The 17,834-nt window shown below is 33.5% G+C and overlaps 2 protein-coding genes across 3 annotated transcripts in view; one reads left to right on the forward strand and one right to left on the reverse strand.

Moving 5' to 3' along the window:
• Nucleotides 1-13,212: 13,212 nt before the first annotated feature.
• Nucleotides 13,213-17,834, forward strand: part of LOC125051726 (fibroblast growth factor receptor homolog 1-like) — a 66,392-nt gene continuing 61,770 nt past the window's right edge. For both annotated transcript variants that reach the window (XM_047652254.1, XM_047652253.1), the window contains exon 1: nt 13,213-13,407. The gene's annotated coding sequence lies outside the window, so the exon portion shown is untranslated. The remainder of the gene's footprint in view (nt 13,408-17,834) is intronic.
• On the reverse strand, nt 14,078-16,930 carry LOC125051727. Its single transcript, XM_047652255.1, has 2 exons — nt 16,494-16,930; nt 14,078-16,287 (listed from the first exon to the last, which is right to left on the reverse strand). The coding sequence occupies exons 1-2, from the start codon at nt 16,586-16,588 to the stop codon at nt 14,535-14,537; spliced, it is 1,848 nt and encodes a 615-aa protein (XP_047508211.1). The 5' UTR covers nt 16,589-16,930; the 3' UTR covers nt 14,078-14,534.

Below are 17,834 nucleotides of genomic sequence, written 5' to 3' on the forward strand. Positions count from 1 at the left end.
AATATTAGCATTAACTTTGTGCCCCGGCTGTGTACCAATAGAATTTTTCTTACGCAAAAGCATCGGGCCTGTGTTAGACATAAAAATCGACCATGGTGTGTCAGACGGGGAAGAATACTTACTTTCCTACAATCTTTACTTTAACAACCAAAAAAGGTTGGTCTTTCAGCCTCTTTGGTGCGCTTTTTACTTCCATCATCAATCTTTTTCGGTTCTGTCCTTATGTGGAATAGGTTACAACTATTTGCCATTATGGCGGCATTCAGACTGTTGATAAACTTAGCTAGATATTACTGTAATATGGGTAATACAAGAGAAATTGTCAAATCGCATTAGATATGGGGAAATGTTACCACAGATAATAAACCCTCATTTTCATGACAGCGTAAACAATCCATTGCTTTTAAAACGCTCTGAAAATAGGACACAATAAATTTAGTAAGGAAATGATAAATCGTTTCTATATATTGTTTAATGGTCAGCTTTGATATAAAAGATCATAATTTTTATTTATTTCACTCAAAATTAGGGCAATCTAAATCCAACATTACATTTAGCATACATACGTTGTTTTATTTGGTGTTTATTTAGAATATACTTTGCTGGTTTTGAATAATAGTATCATGCGAAAGCAGTGTTGGCCTAGTAATTTAAGCGTCGAATTCGAATCACTTCTCATTTCTTAGTGCGCAATTAACACTTGCTCCTGTAATCGTGAAGAAAATCTGGCACGTCTTAAAGCCCAAAAATCTATGACATGTGTTAGGCACAGAAAGCTGATCACCTACTTGATATAGGGTTGTAGGGCCATTTGATTATTATAAAAAAATGTAGTTTGGATGCTTTAAGTGAAAAGGATAAATTATACGCTTAATAATATTGAATATATAAATTGACTAAGTAATTATATAAGCATGCTAGCACACCGGCCAAGCATTGCTGTGGCTAAGGTTTTTGTTATATTACATAGTAGTAAAGGGAAACGGTAGAAGGACACCAGTCAAGGGGACCACCATGTTTTGGTGGTTATGCCATAAAATTTTAGCTTATGTGTAATGTTGGTACTTTCAACACAGCGCCATCTGTTAGAATTGAGACTATCAATTAATAAACAAATATTTTGCAATAAAATAATATTGCGGGTATAAATTAAGATGTAAGCTATCCTATCTTTTCAAACTGTACACGATGTGCAAATTTGATTGAAATCGGTTAAGTAATTTAGGAGTCCATAGCGAACAAACAACGTGACGCGTAATTTATATATATTACGATGATTACTAGTAGTAACTTGATGACTTCTATCATAAGAAGAAAATGTATAAGGTCGGGCTTTAGAAGAAGAACCGGGGGATGTTTTTTTTATAGGAAAGGGGGGCAATCGTGCCTACGGGCCATCGCAGCCCATGGGTGCGTTGCCGGCCGTTGAAAAAATTATATATTTAATTTTCTTTAGAAGGCATATGTACTATAACTATATTTTTTACTATATTGATTACTTTGTTCGCAAGAGTCAGGGGCCACCGATCGTTCTCAGAAGACAGCAATTGCATCCCATTAAGACGATCACAAGCCAATTGACTAACATTCTGAATGGTTTTGAATCGGTACATGTCTCCATTCATTTTGACTATCATTCATATGTACATAAAATTAAGATAAAGAAGAATTACCAACGTGGTACACATTCAAAAGACCTTTTTCATTATTTTTCTTCTCAATGCGGTACACGCTCTAGGTATATTTTAATAAACAAAATCGATTTATTCCGCACGGACAGAAGTAGGACTGGACGCTCATCTATTGGTTCATCTTCATTAAATGGCGATTATGAGGCACAACGTTCAGAGAATCAGTTTTGAAATAAAACTTGGTGTTTACTGGCGCAAAGATTAAAATAAAGCTTTAAATCAATGCATTAAAAGTCAAAGACTAGCTAACAGGGTAAGTACTCGTAAAGGCGCAAATATACAACTAAAAAGCAGAGCATTAGAAAAAAAACTGCTCTATCGTTTACATAAATTGTTTTTATTGTTAATAACTTGTTGTGGTTAGAAGGGTAATATTTTCATGAATAACTTTGGTAATATTTTCATGAATAACTGTGTTCTTAATCGTTGTACATAATATTATTGTAGATTACATATTTCCTTATGATACAAACGGAAACCTTCAGCAAGAACATTTAGACATATCAAATGTGGTAGTAAGTTTTTATACAAAAGTGGTATATCCTCGTTCTCACAGTTATACAGCAATACTTGTTTACGACTTCTTTGATATCTATGATTCTAAAGTATGTATACACCACTGAAAAAAGGTATTAGCAACTAGGCTGAGTTGGGCCCATTTTTGATTAAATTGATTAGGTATATACTTACTTTTTATGTATGTGTGCTATAATCAAATAAATGTTTTTTATTTGATTATAGCACACTTACATATAACACACACATACAAAGTTGAAAACGGCATAACTTAATAATGGAGAACTTATTAAAACACGATGCCTTACATCCCGGTTCACTTAATAAATGATTTGAGTACGTTTTTATAGCTTTAAAAATACGTTGCCAATAAAAAAATTGCGACATTAAGACATTATTTATTTCTAATAATTCGGAACAATAGGTCATTATAGCTTTAAAGTCTTATTCCGGTGAGAAGTTCCGGTGTCAAAAGTATTATTTCTATTGTCATCGATTTTAGTATTCAATGGAATCGTGAATCGAGATGGGAGTCGAGATATATATACAAGTACTTGCATTAAAATTCCACAATTCAAATAATTTGAATTTGCAAAGCGTTGCGGCGGATAATGTTGTCAGTTGACTGACTGACGACATAAATAATAGAACATTTACATGTTTTGTGAAAAATATTGTTTTTTTTAAATATGTTGTAATAACTTTATGATATAATCAGCGTCTCCTTGTTGTATGTGAATCTGTTAATATAGGATTATTATTTTTTTAAGTCAAAATTATCCTACGAACAATCTAATACGCATTGTTATTTGGAAACACCAGCTCAACAAAGAAAGAAAGTGAGGAATTATTAAACAATCATTCTTCTTTATACTAAAACTTCTTATGACTGATCTTTTATTTCTATTCTATTGTGGTTCTGCAATAGAAGTATATTTTGACTTATAATTTTTCGTCTTTCAAACGCTAATTAATCTAGGTTTATTACTGGACAGTGTATACCTGTACATCACAGTACGTGTGTTGACCTATTTCCTTTTCCGCAATACATAAATAAACTTTGGCGTGGACAAGCAACGTTATATTCGTACTACATCCAAACTAATCCTATAATTAATGCGATGTTTTTCATTTTTCATTTTTCACTCCGAAACCCCAGAATAATTTAATATCTATTTCGGCAATTGATTAGGATATGATAATAAATGTTCATTTGTTTCTACAAATAAACAAAGCCGCTACCACTTGCCGCACAATGTTGCATTGCAATTTAAGTAAACATGTCGAATTGTATTGGTTTTGAAGTTTAGAAGAAAAATTTAATTAACCATGCATACTATATCGAGGCTAGACGAGGTTCATAATGTTTCGCGATAAGGTAAATAAAAAATAAAAAAATAAAAATAAAATATGTTTATTATGGAACATAAGATACATGTATCACTTATTCCACGTCATTAAATTTGAATTTGTTGGCATCCCTACTCATCGGCAAAGAAGACAGAGGGTGTAGGCCGAGAGAAAAAGCCGGCGTAAAAAACTCTCGGTACTTTTAAATATCAAATCATCAAACAACACTTATTTTAAAACAAATATCGCAAATTAATTAGAGGTAGCCTGTCTAGCACTAGTCCCAGGCCCTTTTATCAACTAGATAATCGTTGACTTTATAGTAAGCCTTTTTACACAGCTTTTATTTAATACATTTCTTAAATTTATTGAAAGGCAGAGATAAAAGAGCCTCTGGGATTTTATTAAAGAAGAGTATCCCTTTCCCCAAAAAATAATTACTAACTTTAGATAGTCTAGTACGGGAATTGCAGCCTGCGTTTGTTCCGTGTATTAACATTGTGCGTATGTTCTATTCTAGTAAACTTATCACTATTTTTGTATACATACATAATATTTTCATAAATATATTGCGAGGGAAAGGTAAGTATATTAATTTCCTTGAATTTATCTCTAAGAGATTCCCTACACTTTAAATTATAGATTGCACGAATAGCCCTCTTCTGCACGATGAAAATAGTTTCGACATCAGCAATATGCTACTAAACTAGCGAACAATTTACTTTAATGAAACATACATTTAATGGTTTTAAATTTTTCGTCATTATTGGCAGCCTAGAATTTAATACATGGTTAGTGTTAATAGACTTGAATTTTCCATTGCAATGTATTTTTTTTACTGTCATTATTTTAATTAAAACGCTGTAAAATGATTTACAGCGTAAAAGTAGCATCAAGCTAGGTTATAAAAGGTTGCATAAGTTTATTTTGTATGCAGGTGCTGTTTGCATAGTATGGAGCGACCTTGGTAGGACGATGCATTGTTTCTTGACACCTCACTGTATCAGATTAAAATTATCAACCTTTAACTAGCTTTCGCTATATTCATATAATAAATATTGGTAAATTATATACTGAAATGATACATCACGTCACTTACACTTATATTGTCACTTACTGCTGCGAGAGCAATGATAACGTAACCTTAAATCGCGCAAACGAAGTTCCGGCCGCTAAGAACATATTCAATTTCTTAGTCAAGCCGGCCAGTGAAGAACGATGCTCCCTTTAGGTCGGAGAAAGAGCAGGCCCTAGAGCTAAATAATAATTATCATATACAAAAAGATGAATAATAGCTTTGAATTTCTATAGTTTTATAAAATATTGTCTGGGTTTTTATAGTGATTACTTGGATTTCTTTTCAGTTATATTTTGTATAGTTTTAATCAGTTTTTCGTATCCGTACATTATAGTTGCGTCCGCGTAACTAATGACTTCCTATGCCACGCGACTGTCTGTCTGTCACATCGTATTGGTTAAATTTGATGAGGCTAAGAAATATGGAATACGATATTTATAATTCCAGGGTTCAGATCAACCGTTCACCTTATCGGCTTAATCTTTAATATAAAAATTTAATAAAACCATAACATAAAATTCCACTAGGTGGACCTTGTGAAGAGAAGTTGACTGCAAAGCGCTGGAAGTTGCTGTCGTGCTGGAAATTGACTGGAGAGGTCATGTCTAGCAGCGGAAGTCAACAGGCTGAAACGAACTTACGTACATAAAATAATTGACGATACTATAATTAAGTTAGCGTGAAATAAATTTATATACGTTTTAATTATTACATTTAGTACCTATGACGATTGGTAGACACTTTAGATTTGATTCTACGACTAAAGGTTCTTATAGTTAAAGCAATAGTGTCACTTCTACAGCCAGCCAAGCTTAGTCCTCGAGAATTTTGAACCAATATTTAATATTTTCTTTCAAGGATTATATAGCACTAATACAGTGCAATTTTATTTTATTCTAACTGCATTAGAAAATTACTTTTTTCGGTATTTTAAAGGATCGTGTTTGAATTTGTTTTTTCTCATTAGTAAATAATAAAAGACATGTCTTTAGCTGCAAATAAGACTAGGACTTATTAAAAAATGGTATTTCAATATATATATATAGTATACTGAAACGTAAATTGTAAATTTGTAAAAAAAAAACATTCAATAAAGCGCCACCTCCATGCTTTATTATCAAACAGGACATCGTTAAGCATTCTCTATTTCTGCTACGGATAGTCAAAAATATCTATTCTTGTATCGAAAAAATTAAACGTATCTAACGGATGCGCACGCGACGATTTAAGTCTTTTTAACAATTAATCGCTTCCTTGAGCTAGTATTTCCTTTTTGTGTCGAGATGTCGCAGCGGAAAGATTTATTTGTTACTATACAAACTACTCCGTGATTTAAGCAAAAAAAATATGTATAAAAATTCTCTGCAATGTTTTCACTTGCCCAGGTTTTAGTTGATGAGAAAAAGTTCACGCATGTGTGCAAGTAGGAAAGAACTAAAAAATGTCTTCAACGTATAAAAGTTCTTCTGAAATGCTGATTAGTGTAAAATTTTACTAATTAAATGTCTAGTTACTTGTCAATTGACAAGTCAATTAATATATACATAGGTACCTGTCATATTTGTAACCATATTTTTTAACGTTTTTATTCTGTACTAAGTTATATCTATTTCCTAAGTACTTTGCAAGGACCCTTCCGGAGTTGAAGGCCTCCTCCAAGGAACTCCAGGTATCTCTGTCATGGCTGAGTTGCACCCAACTCGAGCCAGCTGTTTTGGTTATGTCATCCGCCCATCTCGTGAGCGGTCTTCCTCTGTGTTATTTCCCCCGGATCGCCCTTATGGTCCATCTATCGTCTATTAGTCTAAGTACATGACAATCTCCATTTAACCTTTATTTAGACTTTAGAGCTCAGTTTAGGTAGCTTTAGTAAATCTTTGTGTGTCAAAAAAAAAACTATTGTAAACATATAAATAAAATACATAACAAGAATCACAGCCATATACAATGTCTAAATGAGCGCTTGTAAAATGTATTCCAGCATAATGGTACCTCGTTTGAAGACTGTTACACATTTTTTACTTTTCATAATACTCTACAAATCAGCCCTTAAGACTAATAATATACAACTAATTTCATTTGCTGATAAATATTAAGAATAGTGAAGTATATTTCTACGCTATTATGGTGACGACACTTTGTTCAAATATTTTTTTATTTGAACCAACCCAGCCTTGCGATTCTGTATAGTAGACCGAGGCGAATCGGATCACTTTTTCTTTGAGGTTGAGTAAATCATACTAAAGTGCTATATAATGTTATTTTTATTGATAAAATCGTAAGAAGTAATAATTACCTATGAAATAAATATTTGAAAACTTAAATCATACATATATTCTCTTAATTAGCTATAAAAAACTAAAAAAAGGAAAATATCCGATTCGCCCCAACTCTCGGGGTGAATCGGATCGTGCACAAAATATAACAAAATTTTAAGGTATAGTGTTAAATAACTTTGGAATCAGTAAAAATATATAATAATAAGATAAATTTTAATTATTGGCACATAATTCACATATATATTATGGTCCTTTTTTTCTGTTAGCTCGTGAACGGTACTGAAAAACTCTAAGCAGCTTTACGCAAGGTCAACTCCTTGTTCTGGACTTAATTTACAGCCTCTTTCATTTTTTCTTGACACCATTCTCCGGTGGTCATGAAATAAATATGAATCAATAACCTCAAACATTTAATAAATCAGTTTAAAAGTATCATCTAAGGATATGATCCGATTAGCCCCATAATTAAGACTTTTGAAATAAATATGTTAGACGTTAACCTCTAAGATTATACTTAAAAGCGAATTGGTTCTTCAATATTAACACCTTGCTTAGCAATATAAACCAAAGTAGTTAAATTTTAAGACAAATCCGTCATATGACACAAAGAAAACGTAAGTACGTAACCTTAGATGAGCGCCAAATTGCGACACACACAAAAAACCGAGTGGCTGACGAGCGGCATTGCCACTGATCCACAAGCGCGATCGAAATACTGCTTATGTCGGGAGGTGCTCTGTAAATGGAGAGACACAAAACGCCGGTTGAGTGCGTTCTATGTGAATGTGATATTTGAATTATCAACACATTTCTAATTTTGATCCGATTCGCCCTGTGATCCGATTCGCCTCGGTCTACCCTAACTCACTTTTCGAACTCTCACCGTGGTTTTCGCAGCGGCGGTCGCGCTCAAATCAAATCACTACAAGCTCCCTCCTTATCAGAGAGTTCGAAAAGTGAGTTACAGAATCGCAAGGCAGTTTAGCACTCAACGCTAATTCAAACGAGAACTTATTATCTAATTCAAAGTATTATCTATTATATATTTTCACTGGACCCATGGTTTTATTAAACTCGCATAAAAACTCCACGAGCTGCATGTCGGTTTATGCGTAGGCTTACGTATGTAAATTAAACGATTTTCATAGATTTGCTATTGTTGGTATTCAATAAATATTTATTCGGTTTAAGGATATAAATATTTATTGCACGTATTATTCAGTATTAGGGCTGTAGGACTTATCGTGGGAATCCATTAAAAATATTGTCATTTATTTATTTCATTTCAGGTAGCTAACGTGTTACAATAAAATACAAATCCTTAATTGTTAAGGGTACGGATGGCCAATGACCAATATTATAATGTCTGTTTGTAATATTATTAAAAATATTATTTCTAAATGCAGATGGTATTCGAACCCAACATCATGTGAGAAACCAAATACAAAAACTCTGCTGAAAAGAAAGCATATCTGGGGAAGCATACCTATTGGCTGTCGCCCTGTCGGCCGGTCTAGATATCGCTGGAAAGACGCCATGGAGAAGGACTCCGAGCTCCAAGTAGCCGATTGGCAACAGCGCTAGATCGAATGATAGAGATAGGCCTACAACGCACTAGCGGCTGGCCGCAATGCGGTGTGCCGCTGCGGCGGGCCGCGGTATATACGGTCCGCCGTAGCGGCCTGCCGTATTCCGGCTAACCGTCCCTATTGCGGTCCTATTGCGGTCTGCCGCAATCGTCACTCGTCAGTGCTTCTTGAAATATTACAAATTCAAATTTAATGACGTGGAATAAGTGATACATGTATCTTATGTTCCATAATAAACATATTTTATTTTTTTATTTTTTACTCTTTTAAAATAGGTTTACAATATTTTGTTTACATTTGTTAAATAATTATATGTGATGACGTAGGTAGGACGGCTAACCGCGCCGAGTGCGTGGAGGGGACGCGGCGCGCCGCATCATTCAACCGGTGCGGCTCGCCGGAGCTCCAGATCAACCGGAGCGGTTGACGGTTGACCGCAAGTCAGTGCGTTGTTATCGTGCGGTTTCATATAATAATCGATGTGCGGCCCGCCGCAGCGGCACACCGCATTGCGGCCAGCCGCTAGTGCGTTGTAGGTCATAGACTCACTTTGGGCCAGCGGAGTAAGTAAGTTTTTCCAATTGTCATAATGAAGAGTTAACGGTTCATCAAGCCATCCTCCTTTTTTTATATTTTAATCTGATAATTTCATGGAAAACTCTCGTATGACCCGTTTCTTCGAAAGGATATGAATTCCCTTTTCATGGAAATTTTATAACTTGGACAATGAGATTGGATCTTACTAAACAAGAAATCGTCTATGTTTTAAGTATTTTCGACGTTTTAATGTATGTCAGAATAGTATCGAAAGGACATGACAAGGTTTAGAAACGCTGTTACTTCTAGTAAAAGATTGAAATGGAAATGGGCAGAACACATTATGAGAGAAGATAAAGATAAATAGACGAAGAAAGTGACGGAATGGCTTCCTCGCTATGACAAAAGACAACGAGGAAGACAAATAAAAAGATGGGAAGATGATATGCGAAGAGCAGCTGGGCCTATGTGGCTACGTAAAGCTGGAAACAGAGAAGAGTGGAAGCCCATAGAGGAGGCCTATGTCCAAGGACAAGCTGTATAACAGAAATCAGCCGGCTTGCCGATTAATTATTAGTATTTATTTTTTATTTTAAGTGTTAATTTTTTAGTACTTCACATTTTTATGTAGTGTGTATTACAGCAATAAAGTCTTTAATTATTATAATCAACTAAGTTAAAACATTGTATGTAAAAGATAAGAACCTTTTCTACTTTAAATCCTATTTCTACAAAAACGAAGACAGCATAAATAAATATTGACTTACTCAATACTATTTCTGGTTATTTCTCATATAGATAAGTACGGAATACGAAATGCCATAAATCTAAGCGAATGAGGCATCACATTGCTTTGCATGGATTAGAGCCCACACAGTAAGTATACTAACTTGAGCCCGTGATTTCTTTTACTACGGCCTATTTTTTAGAATAAGAAAATACTACGTCTTAAGACATTTGATTGCAGTAAAAGACTCGAAATATTGATAGACAAATATTAAAAATAGAGGAAAATAATAAAACTGAAATTGGTGTCGAGTTTATATTTAAAAATTCTAATAAAAAATCAAACTAAATTTCTATTTAGTATTTAGCATACGTTAGTTTTATCAATAATTGATTTTATTTGGCTTAAGGATTGTAGCAGTTGTCCGTGTCGTGTGTTCGTTGACAGATCAATAATAAAACATCATAGAGGAACCCATACACAAAAGAGTTCGCTGGCCAGGCTATCGAGAGAGAATCGGTGTGTCCAGAAAGCATACATGGCCTTTAACCTGGGACACAAACATAGTTGCAAGTTCCACTTAATTACAAATAGCTCTATATTAATCCTAAGTATCCTATTCTTTCTTTATAGTATAAATCAAAGTCTTAACTTAAGCCACGTTTTAAAACATAAAAATGCCACTTCCTCACTGGCACGTGGCGTGCAGGAAACGGATACTTGAGTTTTGTGGTAAAACAAATTTGTGGCGAACGACCGATTGGTAACGATTGATGAATGATCTGTGACTAGCACTGTTCATTAGATGGTTCTTTGTAATATGGGGGTGTTATAAATACGAATGGGAAAAGACAGTTCTATATGGGGGTTTCCTACGGATTACTTAATTAAATCTAGTGACAAAATCTTTTGTCAAGTAGCATTGCCAGGTCAATTTGAAGTAACGTCACTTAAGCCGTGATCTGAGGAGAAATACCATAGTTAGTTTGAAATACATGAGTATAAAAGCATAATATGTAATGAAATTTGGTTAAATTATCACGTTATGTTACGCTGAAATTGCGGGTCACGATAAAAAGAATATTTACGTTATTTATTTGAAGAATAAATATGTGTATTACCAATATAAAACGAATGTAATCGACAGATTAAATCTAAAACTTTTCCAATCAATATATTCATTTTTATAAAGATTTCTTTATTTATGTTTGAAGTCAAGTATAGTCGTTTACTTAAGCTCTATAATTAAAGAAAGGTCGTCCAATCTATATGCATTTTTCTGCTATCAAGTTAATTCTGCTTATTTCATATTCATGTTAAAGTGTAAATACCACCTTTTCAGTTACGTATGTGTAAAATAATCATATTTTCAATTCCATTTCATTGTTGACGGTAATCTTCTAAGTCTTTAAGGTGTTTAAGTTTTGTTCGTGTTACTAGATGCAATACTAGTTAGTAATAAAGATAAGTTTATGATATACTTGATGATAATTCTACAAAACATCTTTATTGAAGGAAGCCGGAACCAAATGAGATGCAACATTAGTAGTAAGCGTATAAATGTTCTTGGAATCGAAAGTGAAGGAAATTCATTTCCTTGCACGAGTAACAATATTATCGTTTCTTACAACATAATCATACAAATTATTTGGCTTGGATCATCATATATTAATATAAAGTTGAGTCATATCTTAACATAACAATATTTGTTTTTTTATGTAATAGGAGGCAAACGGGCAGGAGGCTCACCTGATGTTAAGTGATACCGCTGCCCATGGATACTCACACTGCCAGAAAGCCCGCAAGTGCGTTACCGGCCTTTCAAGAATTGGTAATTTGGTACGCTCTTTTCTTGAAGGACCCTAAGCCGAATTGGTTCGGAAATACTTCAGTGTTGATTTTAAATAAAAAAAATAGGGATGTATTTCACTCATTGGACTTTATAAACAATAATATAGTTCTATTGATTTATTTGTATACGTTACGAATATAATAGCTAATACGGCTTTTATATATTTAACTTAGCAGTAATGTTCTAAAGTACTTAGCTAAAGAACCCACTCTAGTTACTTCTATTGCTCTGATTAATAGGTTTTTTTTATTGGCAATTTATTCAGGAATAAATTTTAAACGCTAATGTTAGTGGTGTATCTTTAACAACTCTTTTTTGTTTTCTGAACTAAAAATATTATTATTAACTAAAAAAAGTTTTTTCGACAGGTACCCTTTGCCCTGTTCGCCCTTCCGTCTCGATATATCTTGAGCTAACCTTCTCCATCCTTTCGGTAAATCAGAATCCCATTTTTTCAGAATATACGATATATGATATATCTATACGAAGTGGGATGTTTAATACTGCGCAGTGGAAGCGTGCTGGGCCCATGCCCCATAATCACTTGAAGTGGGATGTTTTTACTATGCAGTAGTTGTAGATTGAAGGAATTCAAGAGAAATAAAATTATATTCAATAAAAAATAAAATGTGTGCGTGTACTAGGTGTACACACGTAAGAAGTGAAACTTCTTAATGACCTTATTTTTCGAAAAATGATCTACTATATGCAACTTTACAGAAATTGGTTAAATAAAGTTAAATTAGATAAAGTTTAACAAAAGGCTTTTATTATCATAGACAAATATAATTATTTCATTTTAACTTATTACTGTACTACTATGTAGTACTAAGATTATTACAGAATTTCATTAATTGTAATAGAATTATTAGTATTACTATCATTGTTATCGTTATTATATATTTTTGTTACTAATGGCTTCGAATCTCTTCGGATCAATCGTGGTTGATTGTTGGTCAAAATGTGACAAATGTGTGTAAATTTTTTTCCAACGCCGATAAATAAGTTTGAGTTCAAAAAGCAATATGGCGCGTAACCTGCTACAAAATTTCTCCCATACGTCGATAAAGAAGTATACGCGTAACGGAAAAATGTGACGCGTAACGAAAAAATGTTACACTACATTTTTTTCCAACCCCGATAAAGAAGTTTCACTTCAAAAATTTACAACAACGCAAACAATACTTCGTACAAGAGATTACAACAAGAGTAACAACACCAAAAAATAAATAACAACCAAATAAGGACATATATACGAAAGAGGTAACAACTTTAACAACCTTTATAAAAATTACCTGCCTTAAAATAAACTTAAGTAAAAGCAATATACAACTTCTATATTGAAAGCCGTGTACGTTACAACGAAAGCGCTTTACAATAGAGAATTATGTCGAACATTAACATTACAAACCGAAAGCATTAAAATCGTTAATCAGACGACAATATAAATCACTAGAATTACGTAACACGAGCGCTGCGTTTTCTTAATTTCCACAGACATTCAGTTAGACAGGGACGGATGTTTTATGTTCATAGAATGGAAAGAGAAGCACGGAGCGCACGCGCAGGGTTCTGAAAGCTCGCGCCGTCATTTCTTCAGTCCTTTATTGAGCTTCACCGTGTGCGGTTGTGCAGCTGGAGCGCCGCGATTCCTGAAAAAAATTACGATTTGGTTTTCAATCGTGCTGAGTGACTTCTAGTGAATTTTCTGTGATCGTGATATTTATTGACAATAGTGACTGGAACGGAGCGTAGTGCCGAGCGGAATTCCAGATATTTCTATAGTTGGTAAGCGGATTAGTTATTTTGAGATATAATTAAATATAGAACGGCGGTTGTATGAAAACATAATTAGTTAAATATTTAAAATGATTCATAGTTAGCTAGAAAAACAGTTGACGGTGTTGAAGAATTTCATATAAGCAGATGTTCACTTGTCAGCACGTTTTTTGATATTTGGCGGGAATTTTTTCACTTCCTTTTTAATTTTTCCATTTTAATATTTACGTAGCCATTATGTTGCAAAATTATCACTAATTTAAAAAGTACTTTAAACAACGTTTTAACAAAACGGGCCAATTAAAGTTTTATATTATATGTATATTAACTTGAAATTAAACAAAAATATTTTTAACACTTTTTCTGAACGCTTTTAATTAACTAAGGTGACGTTTAACAGTTATTAATATTAATATCTATTTATATATTTAATATACACTTAATTTAATATACTATATAAATAATAACGACCTAAACAAATGAAATCTTTACTAGTTGTATATCTTCCACAATATGCTACAATTCATGAAAATCTTTTTAATTAAAAAAGAAAATATCGGAAACTTCAAATAAACAGTCCATAGTTTTTAAATACATATAGTTTACTCCAACACACATGCACTAGGAATATATACTCTACAATTATTTTTTCATTCCTTACAATACAATATATGAGTCTATTATTTTCAAAAACCACAATGTCCATGTTGACTACTTTCAAGATATCCTTAATTATCTTATTGTGCGTAATATACGCCCATTATAGTCATGAATCTATGCGAAATTCATTTAAATTTGTGTAGGTGAACTAAATGCATAGTTAATATAGATATATTCGAACAAAAAATATAATAAAAGCAAATAAATATAATGGACATTGCTGGCTTTGAAATACTATGATGGACTTTGCGATTTTTGGTGCAAAAATAAGATGGACTTTGTTGGTTTTGAAACCCAGCTATTACGTATAGTAAGACAAACCCATATTGATACTTTTACATACCAATAAAAAACTACCTACTCAAATATGCTGTTTCGAAATTCACCCCTATCAAGCCCAGACATTTTGATGAGAAATAAAACAACTTTTTTAAATAAACAAATTATTAATTATTAAAAATAAAAAAATAATAATATCAAATTAACAGTAGTTGCGATTCTTCTTGCTCTTCACACATTGGTTCTTCAGGAGCCTCTATGTCATCGTTATCATTTTGTTTGAGTAAGTCTTGTGATGAGGGTACTACTCGCTTGTAATATTCCAAACTCTCTATATCGCGCCATTTGTCCCCAAAATGAGTTGATAACAATTTATCAACGTCTCTTAGTTTCAGCGCTTTCACTGATGCACCCACCGGAATAGCAGTTGGGGAAATATTTGCCGTGGTTTTGTTTTTCTTGCAAATGCTTTTAAATTGACCTGAATTAATTTTGTAGTAAATTTCTCCTCTTATGCCAACCATTTCGTTGGATTTGCTGGCTCTTTTTAAATAAAACCGTTTGCATTTGGAAAACGGCACATGCCATTTTGTAGTTGGCAAAAACACATCTTTTGCGGCCGTTTTCCAGTCCCATACTTGTACTGTTGAGGCAACATTTATGGCAGTACAATGTGCTTCTACAACATTCAAGTATTCTATCGGCTTGACTATATTTTCGATTTTCCGTAGCTCTTTTTCGATACGAGCAAACACTCTATCTGGTGGAAGAAAAGAGTGACCCACTACTGGAAAGATCACTTCAACCAAACGTATGTGAGCTGGTGCATGTTTTGTGAGCCATTTCGAAAGCATTGCCATCATCATAGAGTTTTTGTTCTGACCGGAACAACCGTCAGCCATGAGTCGAACTTGATTACATTCCATTGGGAAATCCGTGTTGCAAAGCCGATGATAAACTGCTGATACTATGAGATTAGAATCTTTTGCATATTCTTCTTCTGTCCAACAATAACTGAACACATTTTTTTTAGTTAATGAGGATTTAGAACAACCCTCCACCACAGTAAAGTTGTAAAAGTAGAGTTGACGGGAGTAGTAGGTAATCTGATCTGGGATTTTCGGTAACGGCATATTTTTCTGGCAGTCGAAACTTAAGATCTTTATTTTCGGGTTGTCTTCTTTTAACATATTAAAAAATTCTTTTGCTCGACGTTTGTGTACCGTTTTCTCAGCCATTAGGGTACTTTTTTCACTGTCAGTGATTGTAGTCTTTAATTTTTCACTAAGCTGAAGACATGTCGAGCACACATCAACTCGTGGACTGCCAAAACCCAAATTAAAGCATTTATTGAAAACGCTTCGAAAATACAACGGTTTTACCTGCAGATTCTCTGTTGCTTGTTTATTGTACATCTTAGCCATTTTATTAATACTTAGCTCTGAAGGTAAGTACAGGCGTTTAGTATTGCCTCTGCAATAATGTGCTTCAGAGCACTTAAACGTTTTTATGAATTTTATAACGCTTTGTTTTTTGGCTGAGTATTTATGTGATTTGTGATCACCTCCGCGATTTTCTGCTGGGAATTTTCCATGTAGATGATAATTCTTTACTGCGCTTTCCACTCGGTATCTTTTGATACCAAGTATTTGAAGAAATGTTTTTTGGCAAACTTGTACCATCTTCAGCTGTGATCTGCAATAAATCTTGTATTTCAGTTGCAAGTCTCTGGGTTTGTAGTTATGAGTCTCGGATCTTGGACGGCGACGTTGTGTTTTCGTACCTTTTACATGTTTCAGGATAAATGTGTCTTGCCTCAATTTATCTGTTAGGAGATAAAAAGACTCATGAAATTTCCGTACATCCTGCATTGTAATTATTGTAGAACATTTAAGTTTTTCGCTCTTATGTTTACATGTCGGCTTGCAAGGCAAATGTTTAGCCGCATAACTGAAAATAAATTAAAACACTTTAAACACAATACTATATTAATTAATTATTAAAATGAACACTATTGTAAAAAAAACAGAGATTGTTTTAACTGACGAGCGTTAGACATACACTCACACAATTCTATCTTGCAAAACCAAACTTAAAGTGTAACCTAACTACATAAACAGTAAAGTATCAGAACTAAACAATCCACTTGTACTCACCGTTGTTCTTTGACTCGATTTCTTTCCCAGTTTGCAGCATTTCTAATTCGTTTTCGCGTCTGATTATTGTCCACAACTTCGGGGTAACACTCCATTAATAAAATTTCAGTAACTTTATGCACAATTAATAACTCTTAGCACGATAAAATTGATAAAAACCACGAGCGATATTATCACAACAACGTACAATCCGCCATAATGCATGTCGCGACGTGATTGGCTGTGGTGGACTTTGCGCAACTTGAAACAAACAGCGACGGACAATGCTGATTTTGCTGCATAGAAGTGATTTTAACTCCCGTTTTCTATTGGACTTTGTGATTTTTAGTACATATGAATGATAAAAAACCGTTGATTTTATTTTAAAGTTTTTGACACCATCGACAACTCATTTTACCTTTTTTATGGACATTGCGGTTTTTGAAAATAGTAGACTCATATATTCCGCTCTTAACAAGGGTAGCCACAGTGGTTACTCTGTATGGGTGAGCAAGGCCAGAGGCTGGAACGAACATCGAATAAGGTCCCTTAACATTCATCCTGCGTATCCTAACGTATAACACGTGGCAAACAATAAGTTTTTGTCACTATTGGAACAGGGCGTGAGTAGAGTCGTGATTGTGTTTAAATTTTTTGAACATTAGTTAGAATCGTATAGACAAATTAGGCACCTCGTTTATTTGTAAATATCTAAATGATAGTAAATAGAAATTTAAAATTATGTATATACATTATTTTGACAAATTTGGGGTATATAACGACTTAAATTTGTTATCATGTTACTAGATTATTGTTAAGAATATAACTGTCGCTGCAAAGATATATAAGCATACTTTCAAGTTTAAAACATAAAAATATTTTTTTACAAGAAAAACAAAACCTAAATAAGGAAGTCTCTATATTTTTCCGTTGTCTGCTCCTTACCTCCTCGCACTGCATAAAAGTGAACACGTGGTAAACTATCGCAAAAAATAGTCACAAATGAAGATGTTCTATTGAAATTGTCTATTTGACTCATTAATATATCATTGACCAAGGGATAGAATACAATAAAGACAAGTAGGTATTTGTCTATCTAAAAGGTTTTTTTTAATTATATGAAAATATTAGTTTTTAGTTATTTTTTTTTCAATCATTTACAAACTTCGTTTAATTATTAAAGAAATCAGTTTATGTGCTTCCATGACTGAGAAAGTCATTACAGATTGGAAGATCCGTTACAAAAAATTACCCCTGAACTGCCGTGCTGTCAAAATAAGATTAAGGCAACTCTACGTACAACTGTTTTGTATAATATATACGAGAATAAGGCCACAAATGTATCAGAGACATTACGGCCTT

This window comes from Pieris napi, chromosome 8 (assembly GCF_905475465.1).
Source record: "Pieris napi chromosome 8, ilPieNapi1.2, whole genome shotgun sequence".
Lineage (NCBI taxonomy): Eukaryota > Metazoa > Arthropoda > Insecta > Lepidoptera > Pieridae > Pieris > Pieris napi.

Coding starts and splice junctions, on each gene's coding strand:
- LOC125051727 (XM_047652255.1), bottom strand. CDS start 16,588: ATGGAGTGTTACCCCGAAGTTGTGGACAATAATCAGACGCGAAAACGA. Junction 16,288..16,493: donor AATCGAGTCAAAGAACAACG/GTGAGTACAAGT, acceptor ATTTATTTTCAG/TTATGCGGCTAAACATTTGC.